Source organism: Pimephales promelas, chromosome 15 (assembly GCF_988280905.1).
Source record: "Pimephales promelas chromosome 15, fPimPro1.hap1.1, whole genome shotgun sequence".
NCBI lineage: Eukaryota > Metazoa > Chordata > Actinopteri > Cypriniformes > Leuciscidae > Pimephales > Pimephales promelas.
The window spans coordinates 22,047,723-22,072,734 of NC_142783.1; the positions used below are offsets into that span (position 1 = coordinate 22,047,723).

The following is a 25,012-nucleotide window of genomic DNA, read 5'->3' on the forward strand; positions in this document are numbered from 1 at the left end:
TGTATATATAACCTGCTATAATTAAGTCAGCTCATTCATGACACATTTTCTTATCAGCGCTAAAGGTTTTGTACTACAATAGGTTCAATACTCAGAATAGTCGCAGAGTAATATGGTGTTGGCCATTTCTTAAAGGTTTACATTTGGTCTACCTCCAATCTTGAATATTTTGTACCATCATGTTGAGATATTTGACTTTAAACCTCTCCCTCTAACAGAGGTCACCTACACACCCAGTACACCCACCTATAAGAGGACCCCTCCACCCGTGCCCCCTCGTTCCACCTCGAAACCCCTCATCTCCATCACAGCGCAGAGCAGCACAGAGTCCACGCAGGATGCCTACCACGAGGGACAGCTGGCCAGAGGTGGACAGTGCTATTGTAGTATTATTTATTAGCTTTTTTTTTTTTTTTTTATCAGCTTTCATTTTAATTTTTAGGAATTTTGTTGTGTGGTTTTATATTTTTTCTATTTATTTAATAAAAATCTTACAAATCTTACTAAAATGTTGGCCTAAATCTAGATTACACATTTACCCAAATTTTTCAGGCTAATTGTTGTAATGACCGATCAGACCTGTTTTCCCAATAGTGCCAAGACACACATGTAGGCTATATAAGGACATCTGACAAATTAGTTTGTCCGTTAAGAACAACAGGAAAAAAAAATCTCCCATCCCCATACAATGTCACTTCTCTGTCTTTCACTGTCCTGACAAGTACGTCGGTCTCTTCGGCTGTGAGCCTGGTAAATTCGCCATAATAATAACAATCTGCAATGCAACATGCACACCTGCTCTTAAAGGGTATGTTGGATGATGCTCTGATTGGTTTATTTCACGTTTCGCCCAAACCACACCTATGAACAATGAAGCTATTCAGACCAACCCCTGTTAAACTTGCGTTTATCCTGGGTAAAATAGCAACAACGCCCAAGACCCGGCCACATAGTTTCTTGGGCTTTGCGCTTGATACTTGATACTTGATACTTGAGTTTCAGATCATTAAAATAGGGCCCTTTAATAGTTTGAGTTTTAGTTTACAATAACAACACTGTAATTATAACAACTAAATTATACATGCATTTATCATACTTCTGACTATGCAATCAATGAGGGAACGTCCAGATTTAATACCAACCTGGCATGAAATTCTAGATGGTGCAGGCTGATAGGTCCTTAAAAAATTTAGTAGGGATCACATCGTTATCTACATAGCGCAGCTGATTGGTTGCTGTTGCATCAGCGGCCAATGAGCTGCGGCTCAACATTAAAAATACTGGTAGTGTTTGCTGTTAAAAGTCGGCAGCGTGCTTTCAGAAATCCTCCACCTTCCCCAGCTCCACCTGTATAGATCTGCATGCGGTGGTTATTTCATGTATGTTACATGTGCGGCTACTGCATGTCTTACATGCTTACACAGCAGCATGTCTGTGAAAGTATTGGCAGTAGCAAGTCTCAGTACTTGCTCTGCAGCAGCAGCGTGGCAGATCTATATCGCCAAGACCAAATACATTAACATTACCATATCCATTACCAAATCCATATCTGAGAGTTGCCATGATAGAAATGCAATAGATAGCATCTGTGGTGTAATGTTGATCACCACACAAAACAATTCCACTCACCCCTTACTTTAAAATTAAAAAAAAAAAAAAAACATGGCTATAGTTGGTTATAGTGAGGCATTTGTAATACATAAAGCAAAAAAAGCTCATTTCGGGAAACTGTGAAGCTTTATAATTTAATAAAAAGCACTTGCATTAAAATTTTAGCTGTATGTTGTTATCATTTTAAGTTTTTAGCCTTTATGTTGTCCAGGTAAGAAATTGTAAAATTGAATGTAAAGGCTAAGCGATTAATTCCTTCATACTAAAATCATGGGTAACGCTTCCTTTTACAGTCCAGTTACCTACAGTATGTAAATACTATGTACTTATTTTAGTAACTACAATTACTTGGTAATAACTAGTACTAACCCTGAACCTACGCCTAAACCTACCCCTGTTCCATGTACTTACCTTATATTAGCCAGTACTTTCTAGGTAAGTACACTGCAAGTAGAATTTTTTTTCACATATACATTTCTTTAATTTTTAAGGAATTTTCCTTTAATTCTGAACATTGCATCATTCACAGCCTCACTGTCTCTTTATATGTCCTCAAAATAACACCATATTCTCTTTATGCTCATCCCACAGGCCTCTGGGGTTCTGATGGGTTGAGTCTGAGTTTGGGTCGAGCCCTTTATAACTCCACTGACAGTCTGGACAGCGCCAAGGCCGTCACTATTGCCATGGAAGCGGCTGCCATGGCGATGGCAGGAAAGAGACACCCCTCCACAGACAGCCACAGCTCAGTAATGACCTGTGATAAAGCTGTGCTGGTGTCCAGGGCGGAAGAATACCTAAAAACACCAAGGTCTTCAATAGGAATACAGGTGAAGTGTGAAGATCCTGCATCACCACTTAAAATAATAGTTCTTCCAGAAATTTAAATTCTGTCCTCCTTTATTCATTCCAAATCTGTATGATGTTTTTTTTTTTCTGTGGGACACAAAATAAATTATTTTAAAGAATGTTTCACCTGTTTTTTTGTCAGTACACTGATCGTCAATGGAGTCCTAAACAGCACTGAATTCCATTGACTTTAATTGTATAGACAAAAAATAAAAAGACATTTTCAAAATATCTTCTTTTGTGTTCTACAGAAGAAAGTACAATTGTGTCTACACTGGACACGACAAAGCGACTGTTTCAAATCCATTTGTCCTTCCTATGAGAAGTATTACGAGTGCTTGGAGTACGTCATAAATAGAATGAGGCATCAATTTACTGTCAGAGATTTGTCGCTCTGCGTCGCATCCAGTGTAGACAACAACATCAATGATTATAATGGGGCAAATATATATGTACAATATATATATATATATATATATATATATATATATACAGTGGGGCCAAAAAGTATTTAGTCAGCCACTGATTGTGCAAGTTCTACTAAGAATAATGAGAGAGGTCTGTAATTTTCATCATAGGTACACTTCAACTATGAGAGACAAAATGAGAAAAAAATCCAGGAAATCACATTGTAGGATTTTTTAAGAATTTATTTGTAAATTATGGTGGAAAAGAAGTATTTGGTCACCCACAAACCAGCAATATTTCTGGCTCTCACAGACCTGTAACTTCTTCTTTAAAGGAGCTGTATGTAAGATTGTGGCCAAAACTGGTACTGCAATCAGTTTCAAATTTCTGTAGAAAATTGTAGACCTGCACCAGGCTGGGAAGAGTGAATCTACAATAGGCAAGCAGCTTGGTGCGCAAAAATCTCATCTCGTTGGGTCAAATTGATCATGAGAACGGTGAGCAAAAATCCCAGAGCTGGGACCAAAGTAACAAAGGCTACCATAAGTAACACACTACACCGAGAGGGACTCAAATCCTGCAGTGCCAGGCATGTCCCCCTGCTTAAGCCAGTACATGTCCAGGCCCATCTGAAGTTTGCCAGAGAGCATTTGGATGATCCAGAAGAGGATTGTGAGAATATCATGTGGTCAGATAAAACCAAAATAGAACTTTTTGGTAAAAACTCAACTCGTGTTTGGAGGAAGAAGAATGCAGAGTTGCATCCCAAGAACACCATACCTACTGTAAAGTATGGGGGTGGAAACATCATGCTTTGGGGCTGTTTTTCTGCAAAGGGGACAGGAAAACTGATCCGTGTTGAGGGAAGAATGAACGGGGCTATGTATTGTGAGATTTTAAGCCCAAACCTCCTTCCATCAGTGAGAGCATTGAAGATGAAATGTTGCTGGATCTTCCAGCATGACAATGATCCCAAACACACCGCCCAGGCAATGAAGGAGTGGCTCCGTAAAAAGCATTTCAAGGTCCTGGAGTGGCCTAGCCAGTCTCCAGACCTCAACCCCATAGAAAATTTGTGGAGGGAGTTAAAAGTCCGTGTTATCCAGTGACAGCCCCGAAACATCACTGCTCTAGAGGAGTTCTGCATGGAGGAATGGGCCAAAATACCAGCTACAGTGTGTGCAAACCTGGTGAAGACTTACAGGAAACGTTTGACCTCTGTCATTGCCAACAAAGGTTATGTTACAAAGTATTGAGTTGAACTTTTGTTATTGACCAAATACTTATTTTCCACCATAATTTACAAAGAAATTATTTAGAAATCCTAATTATTTAGAAAATGTTATTTCTTGGATTTTTTTCTCTCATAGTTAAAGGGAAAAGAAAATTACAGACATCTCTCATCATTCTAAGTAGGAGAACTTGCACTTTTATATATATACATACATACATACATACAGTGTTTATATATTATGTACATTATATTCAGACAACCACAGGTAAGCCATTCATAGTTTAATTTCGTAAAAGTCTAAAGGGGTTCTTGAAACATTTCTCTCAGCCCGACTAAAGCAATATTGGCTTAACCAATAGCATGAGTTTTGGGGGCAGAGCTCCCCATTTTGTTGACCAGTGGGAAATGGATGGTGTTTGAAAAACCTGTTTGCAAACAGTCATTGTTTTTTGTTTGTTCCTTTTTTGCAGTTTTTGCACTTTTCTTCTCAGTGACTTCAGCTTTAACTGGTCTAAATAGAAAGCTGCCTTTTCTTACCACTTCTATGTTGTTTTGAGCTCCCGCCCGCCTGTCTGTTGTGAGGAAAATATTCTTGAATGTGCTGACTAATGATAAATGTAACCCACAGGCACTCATGCAAACTGAATCTTACCTAACCAAAGCAATGTAGGTTATTTTAAAGTCCAAACACTAAAGTGTATACAAACCCATACACCTCCAGTCTGTGTTGTCATGCTAAAAATAGCTTTCTGTGAGTCATCATACTGCAATCCATTAATTAACATTCAACTCAGGCTTCACTGAATGGGCTCTCCCTCTCTCTTCTTCCCTTTATCTCCCTATTTCCCCATCTCTATCTCTTTCTTCCTCCCTCCCTTCTCTCTTGATGTCTCTTGCCAGCAGTTATCTGTCTTTGCCTTGTGAATATCTGTGTTGAGATCATGTCCTAATAATGTTAAATTGGTTTGCCTCTCTCAGCCCTTTGGTGCATCTGTTCTCCATTCATTGTCTACACTGCCCTCTAGAGGTTATGCGTAGAGGGAGCACAATTAACTGCCAATGGGTGTGAATTAAGTCCATAAATATTTATTACCAAGCATGAAACAGAATTTAGCATTATTATTTTTATTAAAAAATATGTTTGGCCGCCAGACTGTAATTATTACCTATTTCCCTTGCATATACACCACAAGTCTCTGTCACTCACTGCACAAGATGAGCCAATCTGTGTTGTTCAATAGCCCTGTCCCAAATGGAACACTAAGCCCTCGCAATCTTTCTTCTAGTCCACACTTTCGAAGTCTGCGGGGCTCGCAGGCTCTGGAAAGTGTTTATCAAAGGTGCATATTGGCAAAGGGTTTGCTCGAAAGCACCCTTCTGAAACCTAAAATTACAAATGGGACACCCTACAATCTTGTGGACTTAACGTACAATCACCTGACGGATTATTAGTAACACCATACTAATGCTGTGTTTGACCCCCTTTCGCCATCAGAACTGCCTTAATTCTATGTGGCATTGATTCAACAAGGTGCTGAAAGCATTCTTTAGAAATGTTGGCCCATTGAAAAGAATAGCATCTTGCAGTTGATGGAGATTTGTGGGATCCACACAGGGCACAAAGCTCCCGTTCCACCACATCCCAAAGATGTTCTATTGGGTTGAGATCTGGTGACTGTGGGGGCTATTTTAGTACAGTGGACTTATTGTTCAAGAAACCAATTTGAAATGATTCGAGCTTTGTGACATGGTGCATTATCCTGCTGGAAGTAGCCATCAGAGGATGGATACTTGGTGGCCATAAAGGGATAGACATGGTCAGAAACAATGCTCAGGTAGGCCGTGGCATTTAAACGATGCCCAATTGGCACTAAGGAACTTAAAGTGTGCCAAGAAAACATCCTCCACACCATTACACCACCACCACCAGCCTGCACAGTGGTAACAAGGCATGATGGATCCATGTTCTCATTCTGTTTATCCCAAATTCTGACTCTACCATCTGAATGTCTCAACAGAAATCGAGACTCCTCAGACCAGGCATACATTTTTCCTATTCATAGTGGAGATGAGTGGTACCCGGTGGGGTCTTCTGCTGTTGTAGCCCATCCGCCTCAAGGTTGTGAGTGTTGTGGCTTCACAAATGCTTTGATGCATACCTCGGTTGTAACGAGTGGTTATTTCAGTCAAAGTTGGCAGGGTTCCAACGGGTCCTTGAAATCCTTGAAAGTTTGTGAATCTGAAAAAATCAAGGCCCTGGAACATTTTGGCAAGTAAACACGCATAGATACAGGTCCTTGAAATTGCATGAATTTATTTTGTGCAAGAAAAAAATTCCATATTATTCCCTCCTTTTGGATGAAAGTCTATTCCGCCAACACTAGCTTGCTTGATTTACGTCAGGCATTTATCCGTTATGTTAAGTGTTTCCCGCGTGTCGTATGTTGCGATGATCGTTGCCTTGATCAGGACCACACCTCTAAATGCATTGAAGCAACTGCCATGTGATTGGTTGATTAGCTGATTGCATTTAGTTTACATGTCTTTGATTTGAGTTGATTTAATACGTCTGGATTTAATTTTCTAATAAAGTTACCAGCATGTGGTTTATTTTTCAATTTTTTTATCCAAAACCAATCTTTAATTAAATATAGCACTTGCCAAGCTTTAAACTTGAATCCTGGTTATATTGGGAGTACACTGGTCAATATCCTTTAATAACTAGTGAGAATGTGATGTGTGTAATTTGACATTCTAACTTAATGTATGGAGACAAATCTAAGTAAGCCATTTATCGGTTGATTTCTGCGAAGACTGTAAACATAGTGTCTCTGTGGCACTTTTGACTTGACTTAGTAAAATTTGTTTAACCAATGGTGTGATTTTGGGGTATGACTACCTGTTTAGTTGAATGACACGTGATAGACTGGTGTAGAATTTATAAATAACACACTAAAGTACGCTACGTCCGACGTAGCGCTGCGCTGTTACACTACGTGAACTCACTCTGAGGCCCAGGGTGAGTTCATGTGGAAGAAAACGAATAGTTGGATAAAGTCATTTTTTTTTTTTTTTTTTGGGCACAAAAAAATATTCTCGTCGCTTGATAAACTTATTGTTGAGCCAGTGTAGTCACTTAGACTATTTTAGCAATGTTTTTATTTACTTTCTGGGTCGGCAAGTTTCAATTACAATAGAAGCCTATGGAGGAGTGAGACAGCTCTCAGATTTAATCAAAAATATCTTAATTTGTGTTCCGAAGATTAACGAAAGCCTTACGGGTTTGGAACAACATGAGGGTGAGTAAGACTTTGAATATGCTTGAGTAATATGAACTGCTTTTATGGTGATTTTTTTTTTAGTTTGCCACTGACAGTCCCTGGTTACTGTCAACCCTTTGCACCTTCACCACACCAGTTTTGAGATTTATTAAAATTTGACACAATGAATGAAGTGACACTCCAGACTGCTTGAGTCCAAGATACAGCTTTGTATCTATGAAGCAACCGAGAGCGCAGTGTGCTCTACCTCACACATTATCAAACAGTGGAGGGAAGCACTGCTCACCAAGCCGTAATCCCTATGGAGTGAATTGTGTCTGAAAAAACCTCATACCCTGGCCCTCGTTTTTTCATGCCTGACAGTCTGTCTCACTCAAACAGAATTCCTGTGCTCAGCCTTCCTGATTTTTGACAAGCTCAGTGGTCAGACCGTTAGATCAGGGACAGCTGATTTGTCTGATCTGTGATGTGAATCATCTTGTTCTCTGATTGTGAGGTCACCCTTCCCTTCGTTCCTGTCCTTCTCCAATGCGTGTGTGAGTCACACTTTCTTCAGATGGTCTGATGTTCTGAGTTGTGACATACACTTCTAAGCAACATACATCTTTTTTTAGATATACCTGAAAGATTGACCTTCAGTTCGTTATTACAGAATGTCTTTTTAGCTTATTAAACATATTTACCATCTCAGGAATGTATTATAACTGCCTACAGATCATAACTGCTTAATTATTTAAAATAAAATCAATAATACATTCCACTTCTAAAATGTTTGGGGTTGGTAAGAGTGTTTCTTCTGCTCACCAAAGGCTGCATTTGATCAGCCTCTTTCAAGGCTTTAGTGTCACATGATCCTTCAGAAATCATTCTAATATGCTGATTTAGTGCTCAAGAAACGTCTCTTATTATCAGTGTCGTACACAGTTGTGCTGCTTAATATTTTTGTGAAAAACATGATACAGTCATATTATTTTATGAATATAAAGTTGTAAAGAACAGCATTTATTTGAAATACACATTATTTTTGTTTCAATTTAAGAGTCTTTAGTCTCTTAGATATACATATACAGTGTACTATATTGCCTATGTACACACACAGACACAATTATTTAAAATATTTTGTCTGTGCTGCAGTTGTTTGGAGTTACGGTTCACTTGACTAAACAACTCTCACTCCAAAACAGTCACTTTTTTTTCTAAGTTTTTCGAGAGTTGAATGCATTTCTCATAGTTTATTACCTTCTCGCTTGAGTTTCCATCACCTTCCTTAGTGACTCTTGACTGGGCATGGGGCATTTTCTTTGTGCTTGAAAGATATTTTTTCACTAAATCAATGTTTAAAACCTTCTCTTATTTAGTATGCCAGATTACATAATGAATACAATTTAAAAATGAGCCTTTCCAACTCTTTTTGAAATGTTTGGATAGCACATTATGCATTATTTATTGAGTTACTTTTGGACTTGAAACTATGTGGGTGTGCAGTTTTTATCTCTAAGTTGTTATAGACTCAGCCTGGTATATCACACTGAGCTGTTATTTTTTAGTATGAGCAGGTTGCATTGGTTCCTGACTTAACAATTTTAGGATCAGTGGCTATCCCATTCATGTGCATATACAATGGGATGCAAATGTCTGACATTAAATTGAAAATACAGAATTAAAATTTTGAAATAATAGTTTGAGGAGTTAACAAACAAAAACGTTATGATGCAACATATCCTGCGCAGTTTATAGGTCATAATAGTATGAACATGGTCAATAATCATCAGTTAAAGGTCTGTTTTGTCATTGTAGGTGGAAGCAGCGACTGATTCTGAGTGTGAAAGCAAAGGCTCTCGAGAGTATCAGTCTGTTGGGATTCAAGTGGAAGACGAGAGACGGTAAATACAGAGCACATCTGTTTTATCTCTGTGTGTGAAAGGTTTTGAGGTTCGATTCGCTGAAGTACTAGCTGAGTGTGAAATGTTCTTGTCGCTGAGTGTGAACTTTGAGTCATTTGAGATCTTTCTCTCTTATACAGACAGGGCCGATTTAAGCGGTCCAACAGTGTCACCGCCGCTGTTCAGGCTGATCTGGAGTTGGAGGGTTTTCCTTTAATGGAGGATAAAGGTCTTCAGTTTGGCGGGGGTTTCCAGCGTCACAGCGAGCCCAGCACCCCAACGCAGTACGGCGCCGTACGGACCGTCCGCACCCAGGGTCTCTTCAGCTACCGTGAGGACTACCGCACCCCCACGGAGCCTCCGAGTCCCCAGCGTAGCCCCGAGCCCTGGCTGGAGCCCTCGCCACGGGAACCTGTCGCCACTGTGGCGGTTACAGTGACGCCGCCCCAACCTTCGGATTCGGGAAGAGCATCGCCCTCATGCAGGAGGGACGGAAGCTGGTTCATGCAGCTGCTGCACACGGAGACGAAAAAGATGGAGGGGTGGTGCAAAGAGCTGGAGGGAGAGGCGGAAGAGAACGACATGTCAGAGGAAAGTGAGTTAACAGAGCTCCGATTTCATGAGCCGTTAAATCTTTATATTATAATTTTTGTTTTGTGGAGTTTGGCTCCAGGTTTCAAAGTGTCAGGTATGAATCCAAAGAAGTGTCACATTTAACAATGAAACGTTTGCAGAGCTCCAGGTTATTAGAGAATCACACTGAGAGTGCTGCCATGTGAGCAATTACTTCTGTCAACATCTGTCAGGTTTCCATGGCAAAGAGCTCAGAACTGCACTGAGGCTCTGAACAACAGACTGAGAGAGACAATGCACAGAAATCAGAGTGTAAGAATGCATTGGAGTATGAGTGTGAAAGTGTGAATCACTTGTGTTGTGGAGTTTATGAGAGTATTCACATACTTTCAGATGAATGAATTTGAAAAAGAGTCACAATTACTACACACTGCATCTGTCATGCACTCTAAAAAATGATGTGTTGGATTTACTTAAAATATATATGCACCATTTTTGCATCATACTTTTTAAGTAATCCCAACTTGGAATAATTTTACTTAAAATTAACAAGAAAATCTTTGTTATATGTACTTAATTATTTGAGTTCACGCAACATTCTTTACTTAAAAATGTATGCATCACGTTACATATATGTTTAAGTAAAGAATGTCACGTGAACTAAAATATTTAAGTTTATTTTATGTAAAATTATTCCAAGTTAAAAATTTACTTAATTAAATGATTACGGATTACTTAAAAAGTATGACGCAAAAATGGTGCATATATCTTTTAAGTAAATCCAACACAGTGCAGGCCATGTGAGATCAAAACAAATCTTAGTTCTGTTTACTTAACATTTAAGCTCATTTATATATAAAAATAAGACAATTAAATCAGTTGAACCAACCATTTTAACTTATTTTAGATCTTCAGCTTACATGTCTTAAAATAAATTAAACATGCAAATCACACACAATAAAGCATTTCACTTTATTATTTATTTTTTACCCAAAACTTTTAAATTGCATCTTAAAATATATTAAAATAGAAAATAGTTGTTAAAATAATAATAATAATAGTCACAATATTACAGTTTTTTCTTGGATCAAAGAAATGAAGGCTTGGTGGGCAGAAGATATGCTGAAAAAGCTGGTTCACTGGTTTCAGATGGTTTAACATGGCTTTCCAGAATCCAGTTTGTGTTTGGCTGGTCGTCCTACTGGTCTCCCAGGCTGACTATCTCAAATGTACCCAAGACTGCTGCGAGACCAGCTAACGCCAACAAACTGGTTTAAAATCCATATTTAATTGGGTGTTTAGTACAATTTCACCATAAGCAACAACTTTCTTGTGTACTTACAGCACTTAAAGGGATACTCCACTTTTTTTTTGGAAATAGGCTCATTTTTTACAACTCCCTCAATGGGACCAGAAACTGTCTGGTTACTGATGTTCTTCTAAATATCAGAAAATCGGCTGAATGGAGTAGAAAACGGTAAAACCCAACTGTTTAACTCTGGGGGAGTTGTAAAAGAAGCCTATTTCCAAAAAAAGTGGACTATCCCTTTAAACTTGAATACCGTTTCAGTTACTACTATTACTATGTAGTCAATGCAGTTCTTAAATGATTTTGAATTACGTCTCTTATGCCAACCAAGATTGGCTTATTTGGTATGTTAAAAACATTTTTAATATAAAATTATTTTAATATAGTTGTATAAAATGTAATTTATTCCTTTGATGGAAAATCTGAATTTTCAGCATCATTACTCAATATTTTTGAGTAACAGCACTAATCATTACAGCACTAATATGCAGATGTTGTGCTCGAGAAACATTTCAGTTGTGCTGCTTAATATGTTTATGTAAATATTTATAAAACAAAATGTAGGACTCTGAAGAACAGCATTTATTTGAAATAGAAATATGTAACACTATACATTTCTTAAATGTCAGTTTTATTTTCATAAAAGTATTATCTAAAAGTATTATCTATCAAATCTTACTAACCCCTACCTTTTGAGCAGTTGTGTACATGTATTTTTTGCCTACATGAATACTTACAGATTTCACATTTTCTGCTTTCTAGCAGAAACTATGCGTGATCATGTGTTCGCCAGTATAGACACTTTATGAACTCGATTAATTAACTGCGTAGATTTGTGAGATTTTCAATAGCTCTCATGATTATTAAATATTCATCCTTCTCTCCCTGTTTGTGTATTAGTCCTGGGGAAGATCCGAAGTGCTGTAGGAAGCGCACAGCTCTTGATGTCCCAGAAATTCCAGCAATTTTATTGGCTTTGCCAGCAGAACCTAGTAAGTAACATCAGTGCACCTATGCCAACATGAGTTTGTGTTCTATTTATGTTATTGTGCTGCGCTTTGTACTCATGGCAGCCCTTCCCACAATGCACCACTGCACTTCCACGGAGGCCGTCTGTGCTTGAGCTGGAGTTGTGGTGTACTTGACTGCCTTTTGTTCTGCTGTCATATTTATAAGATATGATGCACACCGCAGCAAATCAGCTGATCTGAGCCAGGCGTGCAGAGAACATAAATGAACATAAATGAAGTACTGTGGGATATAAAGAAGAGCGATATTTTAGAAAACAACCTAAATCCTGCTGAATAAAATGCTCTATTCAGTGGCATACACTCACAGTGGTTGATTAGGCCACATACAGATTTATGATATAACAGCAAATGATAAAAAAAATGTAGTCATTGCATCAAATAAAAATGGTAACACTTCAGCTTGACTTCAAGCTCTTACAGTTTTCTGCCCTGAAATCTGTACACATTATAAAGCCGTGCAACCTGTGGAGGATTAGTTGTGCCATTTAACAGATAACACTTTAGAGAAGGGAACACATATTCACTATTTACTTGGAGTTTTCCCTCAATAAACCTATAAACCTACTACTTATTATTGATAGTAAGTAAGGTAGTTGTAGTGGTTGTTTAGGTATGTGGTAGGGTTAAGGGATATAGAATATGGTAATAAACAGAAAATATACAAGTAATATACAGTACATGCTAATAAGCAACTAGTGATCTAACATGTTACAAATTTCAAATGAAGAAATATATTATCAATGCATTTAATTCTAAATAAAAATGTAAATTATTAAATTACCATGTTACATTTTTTAAAATTCATTTTAAAAATAAAATACATCATGATTTGATAAATGCCATGTGTTATGGTATTTAATAAAGCATTTCAAAATTTGCTTTCTTTATGTATTTGCCAAATGCTTTTGTTTATACATTTATATGTCATTATCCAGTTCACTCATCCAAACTCCATCAGTAAATGGGGAAGGAAAAGTATTTGGTAACTTTTGTTATTTGAAAAAGTATTTTTCAGTTTATTATTATTTATTGTTATATTTTAAGGGATACCCCACCCAAAAATGAAAATTCTGTCATCATTTATTCACCCTCAAGTTGTTTCAAACCTGTATGAGTTTCTTTCTTTTGCTAAATACAAAGGAAGATATTTTGAAGAACGATTCGAACTTTGGCATCATTGACTTCCATAGTATATATATATATATATATATATATATATATATATATATATATATATATATTTATTTTTTCTACAATGGAAGTCAATGGTGCCAAACAGCTGTTTGGTTCCAATCGTTCTTTAAAATATCTTCCTTTGTCTTCAATAGAATAAGAAACTCATACAGGTTTGCAACAACTTGAGGGTGAGTAAATGATGACAGAATTTTCATTTTTGGGTGGAGTATCATTCACTTTAGCTATTTTTAACATGAATTTGAACAAATATGTCAATGTCAACTTTTTGTTGCAGGACCCCAGTGCCATGCCTCGGCCCACCTCTCAGGACCTAGCCGGGTTCTGGGACCTGCTGCAGCTCTCCATCGATGATGTTACCTCCAAATTCAATGAGCTGCAGAAGATCAAGTCCAACAATTGGAGGCTTATTGAGAGTCCTGTGAAGAAGGTGAGAGCTGATTGGTTAAAAGACTTTTGATGGTCATCAAACCTAATTTCATGCTTCTGATTGTACTGATAAAAAAATGTTTATTGGCATATATACCAATAAGCATATATGTTCAAAAGTTTGAAGTCAATAAGATTTGTTTTATATTTACATTAATTATGTTACCAAAAAAATCTAACTTTAAGAGTTAAGTTACCATTTACTCACTCTGGTGTTGTTTAAATGCAGTATGATGTTCTTTCTTTTCAAGGGGTGTAACTGTTTTCAGTAATGGCTACTGAAAAATTAGCTTTGCCATCATAGGAATAGATTACATTTTTAAATGTAAAAAAATAGAAAACAGTTGTTTTAAAGGGTAAACAAACCGACAATATTTCAGTTTGCAGTCTTATTGCAAACTTTTGAACAGTATTGTATAGTTTATTAATTAAATCAAACGTATATCTCTAGTCTGCTGCAGATATTACCTGACACACATTTATTTGTACACTCATACCTTGTGTTTGGATATTATTTGTTGTTGTTCCAGCTCCCGCCGCCAGTACCAAAGAAGACATTGCGCAAGAGTGTGACGAGGGAAAAATCTTTGGATCTCCCTGATCGTCAGAGACTGGAGGCACGACGACGCCTAATGGCGGCCAAACGCGCGGCTTCATTCCGCCAAAACTCAGCATCAGAGCGGGCCGACAGCATCGAGATCTATATACCGGAGGCCCAAACACGGCTCTGAGAGTCACAGGGAACACCTTTATAATACCATCATCATCATTCTCAGTAACAGAGCCAGTTCAAACTATCACAATACATTCATCAAGCCAATCAAAAGAAACAAGGGTTTCGTACCTGTCAATAGGGTTTTGTAACTTGTTTCAGAGCTGCCTACAACATCCATGTGAAGTTTTTCCCTTTTTAGGGAGACATACTTCACCAAAATAAACATATTGCACAACATATCGCAATTGTAGACCCACGTGATAATGACATTGCTTAATGAAGCAAAACTTTAGATTTAAGTCCAATCTGATGATCCCTTTGTCTTTATGACATCCATTTAGCACTTTCAAAATGGGAAAAGATGGCATTTTTACGTCTCAAATCTAAACAGTTTATTTATTTTCATTAAATGAAGAAACCTGAAGAAAAGTCTTTAGGTTCGGTTCATCCGGTTCCATCCATTCAAGTTTGGTAGCTTTATATTTCCATGGTTACATTTAATTTCTCTCTCTCTTTCTTTGTATTTCTTTTTTTTTCTTTCATTCTCTCTTCCCAGTGAAGTCCATAGTGTTTTTCCCATGAACTCTTTTTTGAGCATTTATGTAAGTGCCAGTGCTGAAATACCTCAATCATACATTTTAGACTGAAGCCGTAGGCCAGAGCGGACAGTCACAGTCACAGCCTTTTAAAAAACATTGTTGGTCACACTGTTATGGGTAAACTTAAATCTCAGCCTGAGGGTTTACACTGTCAGAGAGATTAGAGATCCGTTTTATTATTCTCCTACTTACTGATATCAAATATACAGTTGTCACACTATACATACTTGATGTTTATGGTTTATGTCATTCTTGAGGAATTACAGGATTTTGGGTGCAATCGCTTAAACCCTAAATTCAACAATGCATTTTTGCACTTTCTTCTTCTAAATGTATGTTTGTATGTATTTCCAAGGGAAATGAAGTTCTAAAAGATATTGTTGCAGTTGAATTGCAAGGTTCTGTGAGACTATTGATTTATCGTTTCAGGTCTCTGAATGTTTTCACGCCTCACATGGTCATTCATCAGTTTGCATTTATTTTTACTGAACCATTTTTCTCTCCATGCTGTTATCAAGCATCTGACCCTATCAAGCATGTTTTCTTATTTTTATGTCCTTTCTATATGTCTTGTGCCACAGAGAATCAATGATTCTTTCTCGGTTGAAGGAGATGTCGGGGGTTCCCATAATTGTCTTGGCGGTTGGTGATAGATGATTTATTAGACTACCTGCAGTCCAAATACCACACATCTGTGAGAGTGTGCAGAATGATAAGTTAAATGTAACTCTATAATCAAAGTAGAACTGTTCTTGATTCTATTTGATGCTATTTGTCCGAACAGGTGACTGCACAGGATGGTTGATTATATTAGATGATCAAAACCGAAGTTCAGTGCTACTTTGGATTGTTATACAATCATTCAGAATATATCACTAAAGAGACCCACTTTTTGTTCATGAGATTTTAGTTTCTGCGTAAACATCCAGCAGTTCAGCTGTAACACGTTTGATATTCTGTTAATATGGTGTAAATGCACGAACGCTTCTGGTTGTCACGGTTGCCTCGACTTGCAGACAGATTTAAAAGCCTTCTCAAAGAATTTTCATCCACAACATATCATTACAGAAATGGACTGTCTACCAAGCACGGTCACATTTCATTCCAAATTGTAAACTATTTCCCCCACTTACTGTGTTTTTTGCCCCGGCGTCATAAAAGGCGAAGAGGCCAAAGATTAGAGGAGATTAGTTTGATAACATCTACACAAATTCCTTGTAGCTTTATATTGTCAATATCCTTCACGAGATGACCTTTAGAAGCAAATATTTTCTTTTAATTTCTCTGTGCTCTGTACTTTTCTGCTTTAAGTCGTAGTTCAAACACAATTACAGCATTTCATCCAAGAGAGGCTTGTAATCGAAAATGACGACTTCATGCCAGAGGAAGTATTTTTTTCCAAATTGTGAGCCAAAACAAAACGTTTCAGTTGTAAATTGTGTCTAAAGTCACGATAGAGTGTACCAGCTCTCATTTCACGCCAACAAAACTTTTGATTGATTATTTTGCGAGTCATTATTTGAAACAAGTTCTGGGCAAATTACGGCTTTGTTGTGCGAGTCGTGGCCCTCAGCGTTTACAGAAATCCAAAGGGCATTGCTGACGCTTTCCTGGCCTTACAAACTAGTCAAGACTGTTGAAATACACTCTAAACTGATGGGTTACTCTTTAAATCAAGGTCTCGTTTGTTAACATTAGTTAATGCATTAACTAACATGAGCTAACAATGCACACTATATTTTGCAGCACTTTGTTATAGTTGGTCATCGTTTGTTCATCCTGATTATATTATATTTGATTTTTCATTATGTCGAAAGGGAATGGATTCTGAGATGATTATTTTAAATCATGTTTTTCTCTATATCAGTAATTATGGTTGATTATCCGGCCCTGCAGTGTGGCAGCTGTCCTTTCTGATTAACCTGCTCAATTATCAATATGCAAACATGCCAGTAATGCAGGCAGTGTTTATATGCCAAATATGCTTATGTGCCACATGTTTGAACAGCTTCTGCTGTTTATAGATCCTTACACACACACCATCTTCCCCATGTGTCATCATGAGAGTCTGGAAGCGTTATGGTGAGCTGACCTTTAATAAACCGCTCGGAAGAATAAATGCTCACTTCCCACCTTTTAAAACAGTGGAGTCAATAATCAAATGTTGATTTGTTTGTATGGCCATATTTTCCTCAACAGGGTTGCACTGGGTGGTCATCTTGTTTAACCTCATGTACATTTACGCTACTCATATGTACATTCGCTTCATTTATTTCCATCAAAATAAATCAAATGTCAGTATTTATCAAAAAGAAATGATTCATTCAAAATGTTTTACCCTCCGAACCACAGTATTTGAAAAACAGCCAACGGGCCTTTGGTACCGGCGCGGACTGAGATTACCCAGTTCTTGGTTTGTTCTTCTTGGGACTGGACTAATCCTGGATCTCAGAATGTGAAAAGATTATAAAATCTTAGTGAAAATAACAAGTGAAAAAGGTAGTTGTTTAGCTGAGAATATTTTCATTTATTAAACTGTATATCATATCTATATGAAGGGTGAATATAATACCAAATATTCATTATTTGTACAGAATTATATAAATAGTTATATATAAATATATAATATATATATATATATATAAATACATAATTGAACCTTTGTTGAAGCAAAACTTTTTTTTCTGCTCTTCCTTATTGGTTGAGTTGAGTTTCTCTGGGTGGCATGCACCATTCTGATGCTGAATGTGGGGTTTTCTGCTTCATTGCTTTTCCAAATCCCTTTTTTGAATGTTGTTTATTGTTACACTTATCAGTTTATTTTATTTTATATGTATTCATGAAATGTTTAAATTGTGTTATGAATTTGACTTTTTGTTTTTGGTCATCTGGATTATTTGTGTTTCTTTTCATGACTTAATTATTGCTATGATCATACATTGTAAATAATTCAGTCATTAAATTTTTGAAGGAAATGAGTTATGTGGATTGTCTTGAATTAAATGAATTACCTTAACATAACACAACATTGTCAACAAAATGATTTAAACTTTTCTTATTAACAGTTTTGACAAAACAAAAAGTATCACCAATTTAAACCCTGATCTGAGTAATAATAAATAAATAAATAAATAATAAAAATCTGTTCTAAACACAGTTCAAAGCAATACATCCATCAAGGGAGATTTTAATCTTTGCAATACAGCATTACACACTTTCCACCATAATATTGTTTAACTTTATAAAATATATAGAAATTTTAATTTGAACATATATGATTTATTTCAGTATAATGAAATCAAAATTAAACATATGTTACTATTTATTAATTTAATGTTTCTAGAAGAAAAAAAAAATCATTGAATGTTTATGGGTAGCATAAAATACATCACTAAAAATCGCATAATTTCTGTTTTTTTCCTGCCAGCAGACGGCGACAGAGCAGCGTTTATAGTCATGTGACTAGATGGGGTCACATGTTGTCTGTCGGTCTCTGGAGCGTTCAAATGTGAGTCGCCGGTGAAGGAATGTAAGCAATGTTATTGTCGAGCTCGTGTCATAAGAAAACATTATTAGTTTAACTCTTTCGTACGCAGGAAATAATGAGTTTCTTGGTAATTATTTCGTCTACAGAAGGTAAGTTAAGAACAAAGACAGCACACTTTTCGAAACAACAAACTAAGCAGAGACTTGTAACGTCGAAAATATGATTTGTTAGTAAGTTAACGTTAACTGTAACGTTAGAAACCATACAGCTGAGAGCAGACTGAACATCTGAGTGATGTTTAGTCTCCACCAGCTACTTTTACTCCTTCACATGTTGTTTAAGGTCAAGCGTTGGGTTCTCACTGCAGTAGCTAAAGGGCAGAGCATTTTCTCTAAGTGAGTAACGTTAGTGCAGATAAATGGGAAGGGATGAGGGTGTGTCTGTACTCTGTATTATAATGTAATGTTTGTTTTTCTCGTTCTAGACTAATAAATGGTTCCATGGAAACTCACTGTGAAATCTGAGCAATATCCTCCCAGCCAGATAACTTAATAATGTCCTCGGCTCACAACTTAAGCATGGACTACTCCTCCATTGATGTTCGACTGAAAATCATCTGCCTGAGCTTCATCTTCTACGCCTTCATCTTCACCCTCTCTCATATCCTGTCTAAACTTCTGTGTCGCACCTACCGCTCATTGTCAGCCAAAGAAAAGGTGTTCATTAATATGTTAATGTAATGGTTGGTTTTTCATAAAAGATTCAGGCTTTGTTGATATGATCTTCTACCATTTGGATTATTTTCCTAACATTACAATCTTTATCTTTGCTTCAAGGTCTTCTGGGATCTTGCTGTGACACGGGCTGTGTTTGGCATCCAAAGCATGGTGGCAGGGCTTCGAGCGCTCATGGAGGACTCTGCTGTCTTTTCTGATAAGATTCTGGGGCAAGAGGACTGGTCGTGGTTCAATGTGCTGTCCGCTACTGGCTTTTTTTTGTTTGAAAATGTGGCCCTTCATGGGTCCAACGTGGTGTTCCGGTCCTTCGATCTGCCGTTAGCTGCACACCACTTCTTTGCCCTTTCAGGGTTTGTTGGGGCGGTTGTGTGGGACTGGCTGGGTCATTTCTTGCCTATGGTAACCCTGCTGATGGAGATGAGCACACCCTTCACATGCATCTCCTGGATGCTGCTTAAGGTGAGATGCAATGTTCAAGGGAAAATGTTTTTTTTTCTAATCATTTTGTGAGATTTAGTGCAGTTAGCTAATAGATAGGTTTGTCCAGGATAAATTTTTGTGAGCAAAAATTGTTTGTCTGAAGACTGTAGTGGTCTTATGAAACGCATCTGCTTTCTCACCTGTTAGCCAGTTTCACTTCTGTTTTAGTCTGGGGAAAAACATGTTTTTTTCCCCCCTCTATTCAAATATTTACCTCTATTAACATGCTCGGTGGCTGAGAACACTTCTATAGTTCTGCTATATTTGTACACACAGTTCTTAGAAAGAGGAACTTTTTCACTGAAAGGTTTTAGCCATTTAAGGTGTTGTTGGTGCTAGACAAGGTGACTTCTGTCCTGCAGGGACCCTAATCAAACACCTGAACAAGCTAACCAATGTTTTCAGGATTACTAGACCGCTGTAATGGTGTTGAACAGCTGTGAACACCTACCTGTGAGTTTTTATCAGGGTTGGAGGAGCTAAACTCCCCAGGACCGAAGTTGTCCATTCTTGTGCTAGATGGATGTGTTTGACCTTTTGTGCTCTTTTCATGACTTTTGGAGCATCTTGGGTATAACACAGCATTCTATAAATGCAATGCTTACGTTATTCCACTGCCTTGTCTTGCATTTTTAAATGCAACGGCCCCTTAGGAGACACACAGAATGCTTTTTGCATTCCACTGTGCTACTTTTCATAGTTTTTCTAGGTAAGAATGCATTAGATGGACCCGTTTAAACGCTGCACTTATCGCCTTGCAGAGTCTCATGCATGACACAGCGTTCTAAAAAGACGGCGAAGAAGTTAAAAGGAAATTCTAGTCTCTGGACTCGTAACATTAATATGCATTGCATTCTCTTCATTGGCGCAAGGGATAGTGTGTGTGTCTGTGTGTATGTATATGTATATATATATATATGTATGTATGTGTGTGTGTGTGTTCTTTTTCAAGTCAAATATTGTCTTGATGGATCAAACAAAATAGTTCACTCAAAAAAGAAAATTCAGTCATTTACCTTCATGTTGTCCTTCATGTTGTCATGTTACCTTCATGTTGTTATAAATTTGTATGACCTTCTGTGGATTTTTTTTAGAAAAATAACAATAAAGAAGTTGTTTTGGACCCAATTTACTGTATGGACAAAAAATTATGACATTTTCTACACAAAAAAAGATAGGCATTCAGGTTTGAGGGTGAGTAAATGATGACAGAATTTTAATTTTGGATGAACTACAGCAATTTTTTGAGATTATTAGAGCTCAGTGATTCAGATATTTTCTCTGTGAAGCTAATTATGAATAAACTACATTTGAATTAATAAAACTCTGTTTTGCACTTGGTTTTAAGTGAATTCTCACATTCCTTTCTCTTTTTTGCTAAGGTGGGCTGGTCCAGGACTCTGTTCTGGAAAGCAAACCAGTGGATAATGATTCACATGTTCCACTGCCGGATGGTTCTGTCCTACTACATGTGGTGGGTGTGTTGGAATCACTGGGAGGAGATGAACACACACATCCCTCTGGTTCAGAGATTTCTGTTCTTCATAGGCCTCTTCCTGCTCACGTTCTTCCTCAACCCCATTTGGACTCATAAGAAAACCCTGCAGCTTCTCAATCCTGTGGACTGGAACTTTGGCAACATGCCCACACCAGAGAACGGACCAATCCAAGACCAGGAACGACACAAACCCCACGCCAGCTGATTACTGCCAAGATCAATGCCTTATGGGAAATACAGTCTGAGGAAGACTGCTGCTATAAACATCAGATGGGAGCAGAGAGATATTAGGCAATTTTGTGCAGTTGTGTTACTTTTAGTGTTTTTTTTTTTTTTTTGTAAAGTTTGTTTAAGAGCTTTAGGTTTAGCACTAACTACTACAAATTACAACTACACCAACCACTACAATGTGAGCACACAGATTGCACGGTTGGTAAAATTTCTATATTTAAAGGATTAGTTCACCCGAAAAATTAAAGTCTGTCATCAGTATATCAACCATTCCAAACCCGGATGACTTGCTTTCTTCTGTGGCACTCTTTTTATCCGAAAAATGAAAGTCAATGGAGTCCAAAACACCCCTTTTTTATGGACCAAAAAGCTGTTTTACAGAACAAAGAAAGTCATACAGGTTTGTTACAACATGAAGGTGAGTAAATGAATTCAAATTTTATGTGAACTATTTAAAAATCTTTTAAAAAAATAATTACAATTCTGATGCATGAAATCCGTCCGTTTCATGCAACTTGCTTTCAACTTCCTGTTTGAGTTGAGTTGGGCGTCCTGAAGAATTATTTTACTCTTCTGGTATTTTGGGAGGGGCTGTTTGAGTCTCTTTTCTCTTTGTACATTGGCAGTAGGTGGAGTACAGGAGATCTTTGTCTTTTTTGATCTGATAGGCTCGTATTTGTTACTCCCAGAAATAAATTGTCTTATGATGAAGAAAATCGTGATTGCATCATGACCAAACATGATCTGTCATCACTTCACTAAACGTCACTCAGAGCTGTAGGCTGCGTTTAGTGAGCATGTGTGGATGTTTGACTGAACTCTTTGTGTTCTGCATAAAAAGGGTTTGTTCTGACTTACTGAATTATCTTTGTAGGAAGGAATGTGTGTGTACGTGCGTACCAGGGATGGATAAGGCATGGAAACGAGTTGTTTTATCTTTAGATAGTTTTAGACAGTTGTATGTGTTTTTGGTTAAACTTGATACTTCCTTTTTTGTCATTTTTTGTTTCTTTAGAAGGCGTTAAAAAACAGAAAATTCACATTAATGGCATACAGCATATCAAGCAAATACAACAGACAAGGCAAAACATAATAGTGTCAAATTTATTTACATATATGCATACATTGTTACTGCCGGATATGAATGAAGGAAAAAAAAAAACAATGCTTGACCTCTGTATCAGCTCAGGATGGTGTGAGGGTGCAGTAGAAAATGAAATAAATTTATACAATACATTTTAAGTCGAGCCCGACCGATTAAGGATTTTGAAGGGAGATACCGATACAAATATTTGTTGGTTTTAAAATCCGATATTCCGATATATCGGCCGATATTATTATTTATTTATTTTTATTTCAGAAATGCACAACAAAATATTAACAGATTTCCCTAACATTAGTTATTTGTAGTTAAGTATGAGTTTTGACTAAAATAATATGATAATGCATAACTGGTTCTCTCTGGCTGGATCAGCAGGTTGCAGGATGTGTGGCGCGTTATACACGAGTGTTGCCAACGGTGTAGATGTAGGTGGACAAACTATACAACTCCAACACTCATGACATGGTTGAAGCGTGATTTATCCGTTTTTATTGTCACATTCCTCCCCCCAGTACATTTCATTTGGGAATTCATGTGTACCACAATGAATAATCAAAGTCATGCTTGATTATATGTAAATTCATGTTACATTTCATTGTTAATTTCAAATTTTACATTTCAAAAATATTAAACGGTAACAACAAACAGCCTGTGTTTTCTACAACTGACTAAAGTATGTTGACTGGAAATCTCTTGTATATTTAAATATGAATCAGTGTTCTATTGTGTGCACATTTCTGTTGAAATGCATTTGTTTTATTTAAAATATTGATTTAAAATGCATGATTCAAAGCTCATTAAGTTACCGTTGATGCTCTTAGGATTTATTGTTAAACAAATTAGAATAATAAAGACTAATAAACTAATAAATGTTTTACTCCGAAATGTGTTTGTTTGTTCTCTCACTTGAACCGTTTTGTTGTCTTGCAGAAGTGTTGTCCATTTTAATGCAGCAGGCGTGATTCGATTACACTTACCAAGTTTAGATATGTGAATGAGTGATTTCATCCACAGTGTTTTATCAGCTGTACAATTCTATTTCGTTAGTGTGAATCAAGGGTGATTGAGACAGAATTTCCATTTTGTTTAAGGCTTTTTTCCATAAATTAAAAACATCAGCCCAACACAATATATTTCTGTAATACTGAAGATACCTATCCGTTTGAACAGAAATCAGTTTATTTAAAGGATGACATACTCTTTTATGTAAACTGAGCCAACATTGTATGCCCTCATTTGTGTGGCGTCATGTAGGTGGACGGGCTGGCATCAAACAGGACGTTGAACCTGAAATGCATGAAGTAAGGAAAATGAAAATGACTGCTTGTGCTTGATAAATATGTCAGGCACTACTGGAAGTACGGTAACATGTTCCACGACAATGTCAGTGTCAATGTATCACAACAAAGTCATTGACACATGCCAATGTCCACTACATGCCAATGGATACCAGATGTACCACCAGGTGTGTCAATACGCATAGTCACATGTGCCATTGTCTTCTGTGCATCAGATGCCATGTCACTTAATGTTAATACCACCTCTTATGGACAACGAACACGGCTGCATTTTATTGAAGGCATTTTGAGATACAGTGACGAGATCCTGAGGCCCATTGCTGCGTCATTCATCCACGACCATCACCTCGTCTGTACACAATTCCTGGAAGCTGAAAACATCACTGTTTTCGGTGTGTGTGTGTGTGTGTGTGTGTGTGTGTGTGTGTGCGTGTGAGACGACCACTAGGCTGCAGTACAGCACCGCAAAAACACAACACTGCAAATATTTGCCAAACTGTAGCCTATTTATGTAACTTTGGACATTTGTGAAAGGGATCTACAAGCACGAAATATATTTTTGACAACATTATGTAAAATGTATAATGTGATTTCGGAGCTAGTCAAGATAACCGAATAATAATAGGCTATACTGAATAAAACAACTTAGTGTGTTTTGTATTTAGAGTCGTTTTTAATAGTTAAACCACAACCTACTTCAAAATAATCAAGATTGTATTTTTTTTTTAATTAGGCGCTTGGAAACAATTATGTTAAATGCGGTTATCCTGCATTAGGTGTCAGAAAGGTGTGCATTTTACGTAGCTATTTATTACAACACGCACTGTAAGATTTTTCCCATCAAATGTATTCATTTATTTATACCCAATTAATGTGGGACTGGATAAAGCAAAAGATGCAGTGGAGCGATCGGGTCAGTTCACACGCATCACGTGACACACATTGGAACGCGTGTGTCCATCCACACGATGAAACGCAAGAAATTTGACTGACGTGTCTTGAAACCAATGAGAGACCGGGAAACAAAAGACTCCACCAATGAGGACGAAGGGGAGGGCGGAGA

The 25,012-nt window shown here is 37.3% G+C and overlaps 2 protein-coding genes across 6 annotated transcripts in view; both read left to right on the forward strand.

The window, feature by feature from the left end:
• Positions 1 to 18,094, forward strand: part of dlgap2a (DLG associated protein 2a) — a 128,710-nt gene extending 110,616 nt beyond the window's left edge. For all 4 annotated transcript variants that reach the window (XM_089120363.1, XM_089120364.1, XM_089120365.1 and 1 more), the window contains 7 exons: positions 219 to 368; positions 2,203 to 2,441; positions 9,181 to 9,266; positions 9,407 to 9,861; positions 12,049 to 12,140; positions 13,651 to 13,803; positions 14,333 to 18,094. In XM_089120363.1, coding sequence (XP_088976489.1) covers positions 219 to 368; positions 2,203 to 2,441; positions 9,181 to 9,266; positions 9,407 to 9,861; positions 12,049 to 12,140; positions 13,651 to 13,803; positions 14,333 to 14,533 — 1,376 coding nt within the window. In that variant the 3' untranslated portion in view covers positions 14,534 to 18,094. The remainder of the gene's footprint in view (positions 1 to 218; positions 369 to 2,202; positions 2,442 to 9,180; positions 9,267 to 9,406; positions 9,862 to 12,048; positions 12,141 to 13,650; positions 13,804 to 14,332) is intronic.
• Positions 18,095 to 18,576: 482 nt separating this feature from the next.
• On the forward strand, positions 18,577 to 23,536 carry cln8 (CLN8 transmembrane ER and ERGIC protein). Of its 2 annotated transcripts, none has more exons than XM_039648303.2 (4): positions 18,577 to 18,645; positions 19,088 to 19,319; positions 19,440 to 19,799; positions 21,203 to 23,536. In XM_039648303.2, the coding sequence occupies exons 2-4, from the start codon at positions 19,158 to 19,160 to the stop codon at positions 21,521 to 21,523; spliced, it is 843 nt and encodes a 280-aa protein (XP_039504237.1). In that variant the 5' UTR covers positions 18,577 to 18,645; positions 19,088 to 19,157; the 3' UTR covers positions 21,524 to 23,536. The 2 variants fall into 2 exon arrangements, with proteins under 2 accessions (XP_039504237.1, XP_039504162.1); XM_039648228.2 differs by having other exon boundaries at positions 18,586 to 18,752.
• Positions 23,537 to 25,012: the final 1,476 nt, after the last annotated feature.

Excerpts from the sequence above, each read along its gene's own strand:
- cln8 (XM_039648303.2), top strand. The coding sequence starts at position 19,158 with ATGTCCTCGGCTCACAACTTAAGCATGGACTACTCCTCCATTGATGTT. Across the intron at positions 19,320-19,439 it reads CATTGTCAGCCAAAGAAAAG|GTCTTCTGGGATCTTGCTGT; the intron begins GTGTTCATTAAT and ends CTTTGCTTCAAG. Across the intron at positions 19,800-21,202 it reads TCTCCTGGATGCTGCTTAAG|GTGGGCTGGTCCAGGACTCT; the intron begins GTGAGATGCAAT and ends TTTTTTGCTAAG.